At 34.2% G+C, this 17,644-nt stretch overlaps 1 protein-coding gene across 26 annotated transcripts in view; it reads right to left on the minus strand.

Annotated features, from left to right (window-relative positions):
• The window catches only part of PPFIA2 (PTPRF interacting protein alpha 2), a 485,005-nt gene that overhangs the window by 109,659 nt on the left and 357,702 nt on the right, over positions 1-17,644 (minus strand). For all 26 annotated transcript variants that reach the window (XM_032296751.1, XM_032296787.1, XM_032296710.1 and 23 more), the window contains 3 exons: positions 10,999-11,220; positions 3,260-3,406; positions 2,101-2,235 (listed from right to left, as the gene is read on the minus strand). In XM_032296751.1, coding sequence (XP_032152642.1) covers positions 2,101-2,235; positions 3,260-3,406; positions 10,999-11,220 — 504 coding nt within the window. The remainder of the gene's footprint in view (positions 1-2,100; positions 2,236-3,259; positions 3,407-10,998; positions 11,221-17,644) is intronic.

The following is a 17,644-nucleotide window of genomic DNA, read 5'->3' on the forward strand; positions in this document are numbered from 1 at the left end:
TGTGTGTGTGTGTGTGTGTGTGTGTGTGTGTGTGTGTGTGTGTGTGTGTATATATGAATTTAACAGAATATACAAGGGCAAAGAATATAAGACACCTAATTTCAGTTATATTTATATATTCTAAATCAATAATTCTTGGGAATATTTAATATAAAACCCTTTATGTAAAATATTATATTTAAAACTATGTTTTTATTCTCAGTCTATCAAAACTTAATGAAGAACAATGATTTTCTGAATTGTAAATTGTGTTACCTGGGGGAAATTGCAGACTTTCTTGTGTTTTAGTCAGGATAATATTGATAATTATTTTAAGCTACAATTTTACAAAAATTATTTTTCTTTTCTTTCTTTCTTTTTTTTTTTTTTTTTTTTTTTTTGGAGACGGAGTCTCACTCTGTTGACCAGGCTGGAGTGCAGTGGCACCATCTCAGCTCACTGCAACCTCCGCCTCCCAGGTTCAAGTGATCCTTTTGCCTCAACCTCCTGAGTAGCTGGGACTACAGATGCATGCCACCACGCCTGGCTAATTTTTGTATTTTTAGTAGAGACCAGGTTTCACCATATTGGCCAGGCTGGTCTCAAACTCCTAACCTCGTGATCCACCCTCCGCAGCCTGTCAAAGTGCTTGGATAACAGGCATGAGCCACTGCGCCTGGCCTAAAAGTTATTTTTCATATTCAGTCACTCATCTAACCCCTCACAACAGTACAAATGAAAAATATAACTCTTTTTGAAAGTCCTTTATGTTCTTTAGATGAAAAATCTAATTATGTATATCTTAGCCTATGTTATAGTCATTAAGATCAGTGTTTGCAAAAAAAAAAAAAAAAAACCTGAAATATCTATATGTTTAAACAGCTTTATATAATTTAGGGAACTTTTTTTTTCAAATTAAGTGATAAATTTATCTTTATCTTAGAAATCACACATTTCTGAAATTGCCAGAGTGGTTTACTGGCATGGTTTGTGACTATAGAAGGATCCAAATTATAAACTCATCTTAATCAGTTTTATCCAACTAGTCACTCCAACACTCTGTAAACAAGCAACTATTTCAATGCTCTCTAATCGTGCTCTACTTCATCAAAGGTTTGCCTTTCATTACCTGGTTAACTCTCCTATTTTAACCAACAGGGAGATCAGTTCACTGTTCATTATTAATTATTTGCTTTTTCAGAAAATCAGGCATGTGTGTCTGCTTCATTGCTCCATCAATTATTTTGGATAAATCCTAATGCCATAATTTTAAACTTAAAGTCCAGATACCTAAGATACTCATTTACTGTAGTAGCCTTGAAAACTTAGCAAATATTAATGATTGTGTAAAAATATAAATTGTGTGATTATTTGTGAATTCATATCAAATGTCAAACATACTTTTAGTGACAAAATGCACTTTTATATAACTTGTAACATATATATATATACTTTGAAATGATGTCACTTCCATTTGACTGTCAGAGGTCAGAATACTGCTTTTTAACATTATAATGCTTATAAAATTCTAAAATATTCAATAGTTGCAGAATCTACTGGCTGAATTATAGCAGAAAGTTTTGAACATTCCTCAGAGTATTATTGATTTTAATTTTTCAGAAGAAATTACAACTATAAAAACCACTTTCTCATTATTTGTTTTAGACCTCAAACTTTTATACATCTAACTTTCCATTTCTGACAAGTTTTTTACTGTCATTGGAGAGGAATCAAGAAGTTATGATATTTTCTATACTTCTAATAGAAATTGATGTGAAACCTGTTAAATTGTTATGTCTCATATAGATAACATTATCATTTTTGTTTATCTCCATGATTATTCTTATAGAAATATTACCATGGAAAATTAACTATAACAGTGGCATGAAATTGTTACTTGTTAATGTTTAAATAGGCAGGGGAAACATCACATTTATATAACAATTATTCTTGCTGCCATAAATATGTATGAGAAGAAAACAATTCACTTAATAACAGATCAATATAATAAAGATTAAATTAATTTTCATAGAGCATATAGAAAATATTTATAGATTCCATTTTGATTGCCAGTCCTTTCTACAAACATATCTAGGTTGACCAATTGTTCTAGTTCAGTACCTTTGTTAAGGCTGCAATTCTCTGAGCCAGTTCAGCCTCTACTTCAGGCAATGTTTCAGCCTTTCTCATGGTCTGCTGCAACTTTTGTTCAGCTAGCTCAAGACGTTCTTGTAACTGTCTGTTTTTCTCTTCCATCTGAAATGGGAATGGGAGCAGAGACACTTAAGGAGTCAGAGGTTGAATAGGAAACACCAGACACCAGGGGATTTGCACCTTAGCCATGATTCTAGATTTAAAATTAGTCACTACCACACCTAAATGTGCAACGTGTTGATTGTTGTCCTTGTTTTCATATATTGCTTATCCATTTTCCTTCACAAAATGCAGCACATTAAAAAAACGAAAAGGCTCTTACCATTGGCAGCAAAAAGGAAAGAAATTACTCATGAGTATAAATTTGAACAAAGGGAAAATAGCTCAGTACTAAGACATCAGATAGATCATCATAGCAAAATACTGAAAATCATGGTATTTAGACTGGAGTGGGAAAGGTAATGTAGCATTATGATCCAGGCTCTAGAGATAAGGTTGGCAAACATTTTCTGTAACGGGCCAGATAGTAAAAATTTTACGTCTCATGTATCATATGGCCTGAATCCCAAATACTCAACTGTGCTGTAGCATAAAAACAATAATAGACAATGATCAAAGGATTGGGCATGGCTGTGTTCCAATAAGACTTTATTTACAAGAGCATGCAAACAACCAGCTTTGGCTCATGGCTATAGTTTGTCTATTTCTACTATAGAGCCCAATAAACTTAGAATTCCACTATATTGGTTCTCATATTTAGTATATGTATGAGCTTGGGAAAGTGTGACTGTCTCTGAACTATAGTGTCTTCAGTATAATAACTACCTACTTCATAGGTGGTGGTTAGAATTAAGTGAGGTAATACATGAAAACTGTTTAGCACAATTTCTTGTTCATGCCTAAATGAAAATAATAGTCATTATTTGTATTATTAAGATAAATAACTTATCTTTCTAGAAAGCAAATTTCAAACTAAAAATCATATTTGTTTCAGTATAGAATTTTACATTTTAGAGAATGGTTAATCAAACATCTGTCAAGAAATAGCCTGATTTATTTACTCCATGTTTTGCAAGAATGATGAGAATGAATGGACCAGAACAAAACCAAGACAGAGATACTGAACCTGCCGTAGGATAGCTTCTTTATTTGCTAACTCATTTTCTAGTTTATCATTCATGTCATGTATGGAGGTAGATTCTCTCTGAGCACTGAGGTAACGCTTTTCAAGGGTTGTAATTCTTTCTTCCATATCTTCTTTTTGTGCCATGGCCTACAATTAAAATAATTTATTAAAAAAAAGCAAATCAGATTTTCAGATTGTTTAATTATTGTCATATTACTTAAAATAGAAACATAAAAATTACTCCATTCTTGAAGTAAATACTCATTCCTTTCTTTTCATTGAAAGGACTGTGAGATTTTAGGTGCATTTTCCCAACTTAGCTGTCAGAATTATTTTTATATCTTCGGTTAACCAAAAGCTTTCTACTATCTAAGAATGCAGTGGATTAGTTTTTGAAATCATCTACTGTAGAATTGGCCTTCTTGTAAGACAAGTGGCAGATAAATTAGTTCATTATGCAGTAAAATTAAGTACAATTATGAGTAGAGTTGCAACTCAGAAAATTGTTAAAATGGTGGCTGCAGTTTCAAATTGTAAAGCAATCTTCAAATAGACAACAAATACCATTCATATTCTTACCTTTACATATAAGAAAGAGGAACTCTGTTGTTAAAAAGCAGGAGGAAAAAATATCACATTTGGATCTTATTTACAAAAAATTTACCAATTGACTTAGAAACTTAACGATTTACCTAGTTATATACTGTTTCAATTACATGAGTTTAGAGAAGTCAATGAACACACAAATATAGGAAAACATCAAGTGCAAGGGGAGAAAATCATGACGTTAATAATATTTTAAACAGTAATTTTTAAATAATCAAATTTATAGATAGTAATAGGGAGATGATTTTACCTTACTAACAGCTTACATGGAAATTTATTGGTAGTTAGATAACCTACTTTATTGACAATATGTTGAGAGAAAATCAAGTGCAGAAGTGAGGCTCATTGGCCTGGAATGGTTTCCTGAGAATGTGGGAAGCTTCTTTGTATAAAAATTCTGCAATGGAGGAAACAGTGATAGTTTCCATATGTTATTATCCAGATTCATTTCATCACTTATTCCTAACCAGTGCCTTTGTCAGTCTCCTACGGGGTCCAGAGCCAGTCCTGCCACATATAATAATTGGATAAGCAGACAGCCTTTCTTTCAATCTTCTTTCTTCTTTTTTTGAGATGATAACTCTAATGGAAGTATAGGTAGAATAAAAAGCAAAATAAGGAATAAAATAAGTAATATCCTAATCTAATATAACAAAACATAAATTTTGTTTAAATAAAGAGAGAAAATACCAGAAGTAGTAAATAAATGTGTTGAAATTAAAAATCTCAGGGACATGAGATGAAAACTTGAAATGAGAGGCTGTTTGTATTTGTATGTGTATCATCTTTATATGTGCCATTATTTGACTTAGAACATTTATGTGTATATATATGTGTGTGTGTGTGTGTGTGTGTATGTGTGTGTGTGTGTGTATAAATTAAAATTAATTCAAAAGTAATAGATCAGCTGGATGTGGTGGCTCATGCCTGTAATCCCAGCACTTTGAAAGGCTGAGGTAGGCAGATCACTTGAGGTCAGGAGTTCAAGACCAGCCTGCCTGACCAACATGGTGAAACCCCATCTCTACTTAAAATACAAAAATCTTAGCTGGTTATTGTGGCACGTGCCTGTAATCCCAGCTACTCAGAGAGGCTGAGGCATGAGAATTGCTTGAACCTGGGAGGCAGAGGTTGTAGTGGACCAAGATCGCACCACTGCACTCCAGCCTGGGCGACAGGGCAAGACTTCATTTCAAAAAAAAGTAATAGATCTACCATGAGACTCATCATGTTGTCCCTAGAATTCTGCCCATCACAAATCAGCTCTCTCTCTCATATTTTCTGTCTTTTATTCTCCTTACTTTTACTCCACCCTGCTTCCTGAGACATATTTCTAAATGCTAGTCCAATCATATTGCTTATTGGTTTCAATACATTTACTTCTTCCCCTCCATCTGCAGGGTAAAATCTGAGCTACAAATCCTGGGATAAAAAAGTGGTTTTGTGACCTGATAATACCTTACTTCTGAGTACTGGGGATAATAATGACCCCCAAAAATTCATGTCCATTTTAACCTGTGAATGTGACCTTATGTTCGAATCAGATTTTATTGACATCATCAAGTTAAGATGAGGTCATATAGGATTAGAATAGGCCATAAATCCAATGACTGGTACTTTTATAAGGAGGGTGTTTGGGGACACAGAGATATATGTGGAAGAAGGCAGGCAGGCAGGCAGAGACTGGAGTTATATTGCTACCAGCCAAGAATGTCAATGATTGCCAGTAACCATTAGAAACTAGAAGGGGTGAAGAAGAAATCTCACTAGAGCCTTCAGAGATAATATGACCCTGCTGAAACACTGATTTCAGACTTAAAGCCTCTAAGACAATGAGTGACTAAATTACGGTTTTTTTAAGCCATCCAGTCTGTGGCAATTTGTTGCGGCAGCCCTTCAAAACAAATCCACTCTGTGACTTTGTGTCTACCTGGAATGTGTTTTGTCTCCTTTGTCTAGCTCAATCCTACTGACCATCAAGACCTAGTTAAAAGCTACTTGGTTAATTATGTTGATACTAAAGTGTAAACATAAGAAATTAATCTATGAATTCAGCAAAAATTAGCCAGAATAATTTTTAAGAAATATTATATGCACACCTCTAGATTTTAGGCATCCCAGATAACACCTACTATTTAAAAAACTACTTATTTTCACTTTTGACTTTTTCTGTTTTACATATTTTTTATCTCAGTGATGGTAGAATTTTTATCTTAGAGGTTCCTTTCAGAGTGCTTAAGATTGTATTCTGTCAGCTTCGTTTTCAACAGAACTCTGGGAAAATTTTGTGGCTTGAAGAGAAAAGTCTAAAGCTAATCTGCATATATAAACTTCTTACTAAATTTTAACAGCAATAAAATCAATAAAAGGCCTACACATATTTCTCAAGAACATGAGCATTGAAGTAGTACTTACTTGCTCCAAATGCTGGTTTGGGACACTTATTAACTCTGTTATAAGGGGTCAATGTTGCTCGCCTATTCTGTGCTTCACCTTCTTCATATATTGTGTGGGTTGAGATTTTAATATGCATCACATAACATTGTTGGTAAGAATTAGAAAGTGCTTTGTATGGTGTCGCATGTAGAAAACATCCTCAATAAATAATAGCTTCTTAAAGTTATTAATCACTATTATTTCCACAATTAGATGATCTCACCCTATGACATACATTACATGCAGGGATTTTTGTATTTTGTAATTTTGGTACTGCATTTTTGATTCAGTGATTCATGTGGGAGATTCAATTTTTAACTGCAGGCTGTGTTGCCAAAAATGAACTGGATTTACAAGTCAGAGAAATAGTTTTTCCCTCTATCACTTGAAAATTCTAAAAAAAGAAGCTTTTCTAGTCCCTAAAACTTGCTACCAAAAAAAAGAAAGAAAGAAAACAAAATAAAGTTGCAATGATCTCTTGAAGTTTATATATATAAATTGGATTTTTTTACATCTAATAAATATAACTCTCTGGTAACTTAGATCTATTAAAGTTAAAAATATAACTACATGTTTCAGATAATAGAAAAGCCAACACTGATATTAATTTAATTCATTTAATCACATAGTGAAATCCTGAATAAATGTTAATAGGAAGTTGGAAAGATAGGATGGTTTTATTCACAAAATATTCCACTGAAAATTTTAGTTATTTGCACAGCTATGTATTTAATGATGTATCATTATCCATATACAATTAATAAACCTCTTAATTAAAAACTGGAGAGATAAGCTACTTTTATAAGATTGCCTATTTTTCTAATATGTGTACTGTGTCTAGCTTTAATTCAACTCACCTACTCTTCATAGGCCAAAATCAATTTAAGGAGTTTTGTTTGATGACAAAATGTAAAATGAAAGTAAATTTTGGGTAGATTTCTTTTTTGATGCAGGAAAATTACATTCTGAAGCCATCAGTGGAACATATTTATAAATTAGGTTGGTTCAAAAATAATTGCAGTTTTTGTCATTCAAAATAATAGTTCATTTTAGATACCTTAGAATGTCCTCACATACAAAGCAAAATACCTTTCAATTTTCATTTTATGTTATTTTATTTCCTAATTTTTCCTTAATTATTGCAACAAACATTTATTACCTGTAAAATTTATAAATAATACTATGCTAGAAATGCTATAGGAGTACCAAGAAAAAGGAGCTTCTTTTTTTTTTCTACTAAGAAACTTGCAATCTGCGTCTCACACCTGTAATCGCAGACCATTGGGAGAATGAGGTGGGAGGATCTCTTGAACCCAGAAATTTGAGGCCAGCATGAGAAACCTAGTGGGACCCTGTCTCTACAAAAACTACAAAAATTTTCCAGACATCCTGATGTGTGCCTGTAGTCTTAGCTGCTCCAAAGGCTGAGATGAGAGGATTGTTTGAACCTAGGAGATCGAGGTTGCAGTGAGCTGAAAACACTATTGCACTCCAGCTTGGGCAACAGAGAAAGACTCTATCTCTAAAATAAATAAATAAATAAATAAAAATTTAAAAAGAATAATTAAGAAAAGAAAAAGAATCTTGCAATCCAATTGACCCTGTGTGACCACAGCACAGAAAAATATTATTCAGGAAAATGAAAGCTTTAAGTGTTAAGTAATTTGTTAAGTATGTGATTTTCACATCTTCTTGCTTATTGGAAAAAATGACCAAAATATTGATTAGAGGACAGTTATATTGTAGCTGCATTTTTATGATAGTTGCTATCACTGAATAAATTATTACACTGTGCTGATTTTGGAAGCAGTTCATAGTGGAAGAAGCACAGGTTTTGAAGCCATGCTGATCTTGTTTCTCTTCGGTGCAGGTGGGGACGGAACTGCACAGGCCTTTGGCAAGTTACTTTACCTCACTGAACCTTATCGTTTTCATCTGAGAAAAATGGAGATAATAATTAGTATTTCCCATTTTTGTCAATTGTGAGGAATTAGAGAAATTCTATGTAATACACCTATAATAGTTTTCACATGTGACTGGTCCTTAAACAGTCCTTCACAAACCAGGGGCCTGTGTCTTGAGACCTGAATATTTCAGAAGCAGTTTATTTAGCTTTCACAGTTGTGTGTGTGTGTGTGTGTGTGTGTGTGTGTGTGTCTGTGTGTGTGTGTATGTGCATGTGTGCAAAAAAAAAGGTGATGCATACAGTAATGCAGGCGGAATACAGGCCCTTTCACAGGTCTCATCAACGCCATCACTTCCTACTGTCTTGCACCTGGCACTTAACACTTTTCCATTGCCAGCCTGGCTCTGAAAACATTTGTGTTCACAACCACCCTTCAAAGATGGATAACCAGAGATATTCCTTTCTCATGAAACTGTTCTAAAACATAAATATGTAGAAATAATGGGGCTGATAATAATAGTTGTATTTAAAAATAATTCCATGTGAAAGGAGAATGTTATTACCATTAGAATGGATTCCCAATAAAAGTACACCTGGCATCAGAGGAGTGACATTTTCCATCTGACTGGGTGTTTTGTCACTTACATTCAGAGCCTGTTAGTATCAAGGAGTTATTTTTAAATGGGCAGTAAGAAAATGGGAATTGGATCCTCGGCCTTACCTCTAAGTGATGCTGGACTAGATAAGCATTAATAGAGCAGTGAGTACTAAAATGAAAGGAAATCAGCTAAATCTCCAGAACCAAGAGAATGAAGACAGAGAGAATGAGCAACAGATGAAGAAGTGAGCCTGGTGATTTGATAGCTAGATATCCTTGTGATTCCTTAACAGTAAACAGAAGAGGGGTTAAACTGCCTTTACTTTATGAATTCTCTGAATTTGAATTGTGGGGAGGAGAGAAGAAGAGAGATGCATCCATGAACTATTAATTCATAAAAGTTGTATCATTATCTGTGCTACAGTGGAGCAGTTTACCACTTCATGGTTCACCTATCTTTTTGTTTTGTTTTGCTGATAGGCATTGTCTTAGTACATATTCTAATATCACTCATACCTTCTGATATTTACTTATAAATATCTATTCTTTCAGCAAAGATTTTTTGAGTGTCTATGATACAATCAATAGTTGTGTAGGTACTCTGAAGACAGCAGTGAACAAAACAAGGACAAAAAATCCTACCCTTATAGATCTTTACAAATAGTTGGGGAGGGAGGCATATGATAAACAAGTTTATCAGTTAAATATATATTTTGTCAGATGACAGAAGTCATGTGGGATGTTTATTTAATCAAAAGAAGAAAGAGAGTGTATATGTGTAAACACCAACGTCTGGGGACATTTCACTTAGCAAATGATATTGAGCAAAGTCAGAGGGAAAATAAAATGCAACAAAACAGGTCTGGCTTAAGAGGTCACTCCAGTTGAGCAGTGTGTGTTAAGATGAGATAGTAGATGGTCTCTAAGAGGTCAGGAAGGTCATAGTAGAGAGACTGTATATGGCTTTTAGACCACTGTAAGGGCTTTGATATTACTATAAGTAAAATAGGTAGTCATTAAAAGTCATTTAAGAAGAAAAGTGATGTGAACTGACTTACAGGCAGGCTGCCCAAGCTGCTGTGTTGAGCATAGATTGAGGTGAGCTGAAGGCATGAGCAGGAAGGCCAGGCAACAGACTATTGAAATAATCCAGTGAGAGATAGTGATTGTGTAGGAAAATAAAAAGCCATGAAAATTCTAAGAAGAGGTCCGAATATGAATAGTTTGAAATTGCAGATAACAGGATTTACTGCTGAATCAAACTGAGTGGGTGAAAGGAAAGATCTTAAGGATATCACCAATTCGGTACACAGAATAGGGCCAACTTGGTGAAGAACTAGCAAATTATATACAAAAGATATTTTAAAAAGGTAAAAAGTATATTATTTAAAAGAATATGTAAAAATGAAAAAGGCAAAGAGTCAGAAAATACAATTCCCACAAATATAAATAATTTTCTTTTTATTTGTGAGTGAAAAGTTGAAAAAGTTAAAAGACTCTAAACATTGTACTTGAGCAGGTACAATGATTTGACAGTGTTACAAATCAAACATCTCCTAGTATCTTTTGCAGTACTTAAAGTACTGTCTCTTTTCACTGGATCTTAGCCAAGAGACTGAGAAGTGATTTAAGCACTCATTTTTTTTAAGTATAAAAAGGAAATTTAAGTCTAACAGGAATGTAATATGTAGACAAAGAAAGGTTTTGTTATATATATATATATATATGTGTGTGTGTGTGTGTGTGTGTGTGTGTGTGTGTGTGTGTATACATGTATATTCACAGATGTACATTCACATTCATAAACATAAAACCAAAATAAGCAATGAAACAATTTAAAATATTTTTTTAGTATTCCAGCTGCTAAGAGTATAGCAATTCATGACACATACCATATTTAGGATTATTTAAAATTAAAACTTAGGTTTAAAAGATTGTATTAACAGCTTCAGAATGTCTTTTTATATCAGAGACTTGATACCACACATTTCTTTCCATATATATTTAAAGCTTCATAAAATAAACTATTTTTGCCTTATCAAACAAGTTTCATAATTAATATAATGCATGCAAAAGTAAAAGTATGGCCTTTTGAGAAGTAAAAAGTATATGGTCATTAAGGGAAATTACGGAAACAGCACCTCAGAAGCAGAATTCAGAAATCAAAGACTGAAAGTGACATGAATCACTTACCTCCCTAATGTCCCTTTGATACTTGGTGTTCATTTCTTCTGTTTTAATGAGATCCTTTCTTGCTGTCTCTGCTTCCTGTTCCACCTCTCCCACCCGGGAAGAAAGGGCTGCTAAACGTTCTTTCATCTGGGCCATTTCATAGTTTTGCTTTTCAAGTAATTCTTGTAGTTCAACTATTTGACTAGTGTCATCAGTTGAGTCTATAGAACCATTGGACAAACGCTGTGGGAATAGAAAAAAAATGGCACTAAAGAATTCTCATCTTTAAAATTTAAAACGAACTTAAATAAATGAAACTGACACTGCTATCACACTGAGAAATAAGAACTTCTGAAAAGAACTAGTTTTGCCGAAAAACTAAGTTTCTGAGAAAACTGTTAACTAACATTAAAATATGAAGGTAGATCAGTAATTTTCAAACAGTTTAATAGATATATTTGAACTGAAAACTATACTACTCTCTATATGTATATAAAACATAGCATAAAACACTGATTCATCTATCCTAAACATTTAAGTATCAGCTACTATTTTATCAATTAGATATATAATTTACTATCAATTTACAATATTATATTGATATAACACCACATGTCATTTTTAATTAATAGGTAAGAACCTATAAAATGTGCAATGTTAAAATTTTTGTGCAAGATTCTTTGTAAATTTTTAAGTTTTATTTTCAGTGATGCCCAGAAAAAGAACTTACCAAATATTTTTTGTTAAAGATTATTCCTGTTGTGAATCTGACCTAGCTGAAACAAACATACAGTATAGAAAAGTCTTAATTTCTATATTACTATTAACATAAAAATCATGTGGCCAGCACGGTGGCTCACACTTGCAATCCTGGTACTTTAGGGGGCCTAGGCGGGCAGATCACAAGGCCAGGAGATCGAGACCAGCCTGGCTAACACAGTGAAACCCTGTCTCTACTAAAAATATGAAAAATTAGCCAGGCATGGTGGCATGGCCTCTAGTCCCAGCTACTCGGGAGGCAAAGGCAGGAGAATCACTTGAACCCGGGAGGCAGAGGTTGCAGTGAGCTGAGATCGTGCCACTATCCTCCAACCTCGTGACAAAGCAAGACTCTGTCTCAAAAAATAAAATAAAGTGTGTGCACAGAACTCACAGGAAGGAGGCTGGAAAGCATTAAATATTTTGAGAGCTGATTTTTCTACTTTCTGGAAGGACTGCCTAGAAACCAGAGGTTTCCAAAAGTATGTCTTCAGAAGTATGCCCTACACCTAAAGTCTAAAATATATAAACAATCCAAACAACTCAATGGGAAGAAAACAAATCCCCAGACTAACAGGCAAGAGATCTGAATAAACATTTCTCAAAAGAAGACATACAAATAACCAGCGGATATATGAAAAAATGCCCAATATCACAATGCATCAGGGAAATACAAATTAAAGCCACAATGAGATATCACTTAATATCTGTTAGAATGGCTATCAGCAAAAATGAGTAAGTGTTGGTAAGAGATTAAGAATGTGGGAAAAGGGAACCCTTGTATACTACTGATAAAAATGTAAATTAGTATAGCCACTATTGAAAAAAAATGAGAGTTCCTCAAAAAATTAAAATTATCATATGGTCCAGAAATCTCACTTCTGGGTATATAACCAAAGGAATTGAAATCAGTGTGTTGAAAAGATATCTGCACTTCCATGTTCAATGCAGAATTATTTACAATAGCCAAAATACAAATCAGCCTAAGTGTCTATCAATGGATGAATGGGTAAAAATAAATGTGGTATACATACATATTGAAATACCATTCAGCTGCTAAAAACAAGGAAATTCTGTCATTTGTGACAAATGGATGAACCTGGAAGACACTACGCTAAGTGAAATAAGCCAGGCACAGAAAGACAAATACTTCTTGACCTCGATTATCTGTAGAATCTAAAAGAGTCAAACTCATAGAAATTGATAGTAGAATGGTGGTTGCCAGAGGCTGGAAAAGAGGAAGGCTGTGATGAGTAAATGGGAGATATTAGTCAAAGAGTAAAACGTTTCAGTTATACTTTAAGAATTACAGTCCATTACATAGCATGATGACTATAGTTAATAAAAATACATTGATAGAAGAGATTTTAAGTGTTCTCACCACAAAAATGATAAGTAGGTGAGTGACGGATATATTAATTGTTTGAATCATTCTACATTGTATACATATATCAAAACATTACATTGTGTCCCATGAAATATACAACTATTATTTGTCAGTTAAAAATTAAGAGGCCAGGTACTGTGGCTCACTCTTTTAATCCCAGTGCTTTGGGAGGCAGAGGCAGGAGACTGCTTGAGGCCAGGAATTTGAGACCAGCCTGGGTGACATAGTAATACCTCATCTCTAGAAAAAAATTAAAAAAAAAAAAAAAAATCATTAGGGTGCGGTGGCATACACACGTAGTCCTAGATGCTCAAGAGGCTGAGGCAAAAGGATGGCTTGATTCCAGGAGTTTGAGGCTGTAGTGAGCCACGATCATGTCACAGCACTCCAGCATGAGCAACAGAACCATATGGCGGAAGGAAGGAAGGAAGGAAGGAAGGAAGGAAGGAAGGAAGGCAGGCAGGAAGGCAGGCGGGCAGGCGGGCAGGCGGGCAGGCGGGCAGGCGGGCAGGCGGGAAGGAGGGAGGGAGGGAAGGAGGGAAGGCAGGCAGGAAGGCAGGAAGGCAGGAAGGCAGGAAGGCAGGAAGGCAGGAAGGGGCTACATGTGGTGGCTTGCTCTTGTAATCCCAGTGCTTTGTGAGGCTGGGGTGGGAGGATCACTTGAGGCCAGGAGTTTGAGACCTGCCTGGGCAACATGGGGAGACCCCATCTCTAAAAAAAAGAAAAAACAGAAAAATTAGCCAGGTGCAGTCGTGTACGCCTATAGTCTCGGCAACTAGGGAGGCAGAGGTGGGAGGATTGCTTGAGCCTGGGAGGTCAGGCTGCAGTGAGCCATGATAATACTATGGCACTCTAGCATTCCAGCCTGAGTGACAGAGTGAGACTCTGACAAAAGAAAAAACAAAGTATGCTCCACAGCCTAGCTACTTTGGAGTTTTATAGTGAGGATAATGCAGCAATTTGAGAGAAACAACTAAGAGAAAAAGAATGTAAGAAGAAACAGGAAAGTACAGAGAAAATATAACGGAAGTACGGTCATTTCTGCTCATGTTTTAAGCACTTGTTTAAAAGCATGAATTTGTTTCAACATGATAGATATATTAGGAAACAATTTCAATGTAATGTAAATTGTGTGTGTCTGTGTGGGTGCGCGCGTGCACGTAGCTGCATTTTAATATGCAATTTTCTTCCTAAGCAGCACTGGCTAAATACAGAAAACTACACATGGCTGAAGGAAAAACAAGCCACATAGGAACACTTAGAATGCATCCATTCCTCAAATATCTAATACTGACCTCAGTCCGCCATATACGTTAAAAATTTGCCCATCTGCACCTGTGTTACAACTTCCTGTTGATTTCAGAAACCGTTTCTTCTACCATTTCACAATAAAGTAAAGCCTTCAAGTTTTCTAACACTCACTTCCACAAGCCAACTTCAGCTCTTTTTCAGGGTTAAAAAAATACTTATCACTATATTTATGCAATTTCCAAACATTTAACGTGTTAAAACTGTTACCATTTTTATTCGTTTTTTTTACCTTTATTTTAATGTGACACTGATAAAGTTTTTAGTGTTGTGCCATAAACCTCATTTCCCCCATAAGCCCGTGTTTTTTATTGCACAATATGCATAGCTCATGACTTTTAGGAATTCAAATGACATACAGCACATTGGGCTACAGAAGAATGGGAAGAACAGAAAGCATCATGAAAGCAGTGTGAGAAAGGTAAAACACAGAGAAAGGAAATGCAGACAAATGGCAAGAAGTACTGATAAGTCCAATAGCTTAATACAATGTGAGAGTGTGGAGAAATAGCTGAGTGAATCAAAATTAAAAGAGCGGAGAAAGATAGAGACAATTGTCTTTTTAAAGTTGACTAGAGGAATTTCCCAATGTGAGGAGGTAGCAGTTCTATTAAATCTTATACTTGTCTAGTTACTTGTAGCTTGTATACAGAGTTTGAAGATATTTAAAATTATGGCAAACCCCTGCAAAATCATATCTGTTATCTCAAATTTGGAAATAACTGGCTGGCAATTGATTCTACCCTTCTTCCCTAGTCCAGATCTTAGATGCTGCCTAATGATTATAAACTGGCCTTTCTGAGTTCAATGTACAGATAGCTGTGTAATGTAGAAGTTCACAATTCCATTCCTCTAGGAGCAATTCCTAGAGAAATGCTCAGCTCTGATCCTTCAACCAGCAACATCCCCACCAGAAAGGAGAAGAGAGACTATAGAGGGGGATGTGATCAATGAATGGTAGTAGGAACTCCAGCATTCCTACATATTCGTAATATCACTTACCACTTTTGTTAAATAGAGTTTGGTACCCACAATACAGAAGTTCTATGTTCAGATATGGGATGATATCTTCAAAGGATTAAGTCTGTAGATTCAACTTGTATCTTAAGAGATAATTTAGTAACCAACAGTGACTCCTTGGCAATAATGTTTAATACTATAAATAAAACTATAATGCAATCATACTAAATAATTCAAAAACACTTCTTAAAAATAGGAGAAACTATTGTATTCTTGGGGTAAGCAAATATAACTTGATATGTTAATACAATGAAAAAACATTACTGAGCTCTCCAAAATGCATGAATCGCAAAAAAATGATGCTGAGAAACAGAAGCTAGATACAAAAGAGTACGTAATGTGTGATTCAATTAATATGAAATTCTAGAAAAGACCATTCAAATCTATAATGCTAGGAAAGCAGATTGGTTGTTGCCTGGGCTAAGAGGTGGAATGGGGGAGGTGGAGTTGACTTCAAGGGAGCATTAGAGTACTTTTAAGGGTTATGAGGATGTTCTTTATCTTGATTCAGGTGCTTACGGAGGCATATATATTTATCCAAATTGACAGAATTGTGCACTTAAATTGCATGTTCATTGTACAGTAATAAATTTGCTTTTTAAAAATACAAAAACCATGAAAAATAAATTTTTATTTTGAAAAATGTTTTATAGAATTAAAAAATCATATTTAAGGTTTTAGAGTTCTAAAGAATTTTGGAGAAATTGAGACTCATGTAATCACATAGAGTTGATCTGAATTAAAAGGCAGAACTTTTATTCCCAGTTCAGTTAATTTAGTTAATTTACCCTTTACCATACTGCCTCTGATAGGAACATATAAATCAACAGGATAAATTATACATGCTTCATAGTATAGGCAGGTACCAAGCATCCACACACCATATACATATGTGCATACATATATATGTATATAATATTGACAAACATTTTTTCAGTGCAAATGAATATTTATTTTCTAATTAGAAAAATGTTTGTTCCAATTCTGTGCACCTGCAGTCCATTAAATCTTGTTAATGCATTTAACAAGAAAATTGCATATTTTTAAATGGGCTCCAGATAAGAGAAATTTAACTAACTATAGATAGTAATCAGGCAATGAAAATAAAACATTTTTAAATGTTAACTTTTTAAATTACATTAAGCAGTAAATGTTCACTGCATAGTCTTTATGTTACATTGTTGGGATTGTCCATGAGAAGATTTTTAAACTCTCAATTTTTATTCTGTCATGTTTATGAAACTTTTATTTGTAGAAAATATATAATATTAATTTTTATCACTAAATATATTGTATGGTAAGCTTACTGTATGTCTTAATAATATCAAAGTAGAAAGGTATATTAAAACTGTGATTTATATCTTATAAAAAGAATATCTTGTTTTTGTTCCAAACCATCATTACCTTGACATGTCTTAAAAATAAATTGTGGAACTTTAAATGACAAATGGCAATATTAAAAGTCAGTACTTATTTTAAGCAGCATTATTGAGATATAATTTACATGCTATAAAATGCACCCTTTAAATATGCAAAGTTAAATAGAGTTTAGTATAATTACAAGGTGTGCAAATATCAACATAAGTTAATCTCACATTTTTTCACCCCTAGTGGAAATCTCATACTTATTAGCAGTCACTCACACACCTCTAGCCCCAGACAATCACTAACTACATTCTGTCATACAAATTTGTTGCTCTGAACCTTTCACATAAATGGAGTCGCTGAACATGTGTTCTTTCATGACTAGTTTTATGCACTGAGCATGGTGTTTTTGAGTTTTATTCAAGTACTCTAGCATGTTATCCATACATCATTTCTATTATTGCTGAATAGTATTCCATCATGGGGATATACTACATGCTGTTTATATATTCATCAGTTGATAGACATTAAAGTTGTACCCACCTTTTGGCTACTATAAATAATTGTCATAAACTTTTGTATAAAAGTCTTTATGTGGACAAATGTTTTTGGAAAAATAGGTTCCTAGGAGTAGAATTGCTGGACCGTATGGTAATTCTATCTTTAACATGTTGAGGAACTGTTTTCCAAAGTGGTTGCACCATTTTATATTCCTACCAACAATGTATGGAGAGTTCTAATTTTCCACATCTTCACCAAAACTTATTATTATAAGTCTTTTTAGCTATTCTAGTGAGTGCAAAGTGATATTTCCTTGTGGTTTGAATT

The sequence above is a fragment of the Sapajus apella genome, unplaced genomic scaffold (assembly GCF_009761245.1).
Source record: "Sapajus apella isolate SASKATOON/1434 unplaced genomic scaffold, GSC_monkey_1.0 scaffold2, whole genome shotgun sequence".
Lineage (NCBI taxonomy): Eukaryota > Metazoa > Chordata > Mammalia > Primates > Cebidae > Sapajus > Sapajus apella.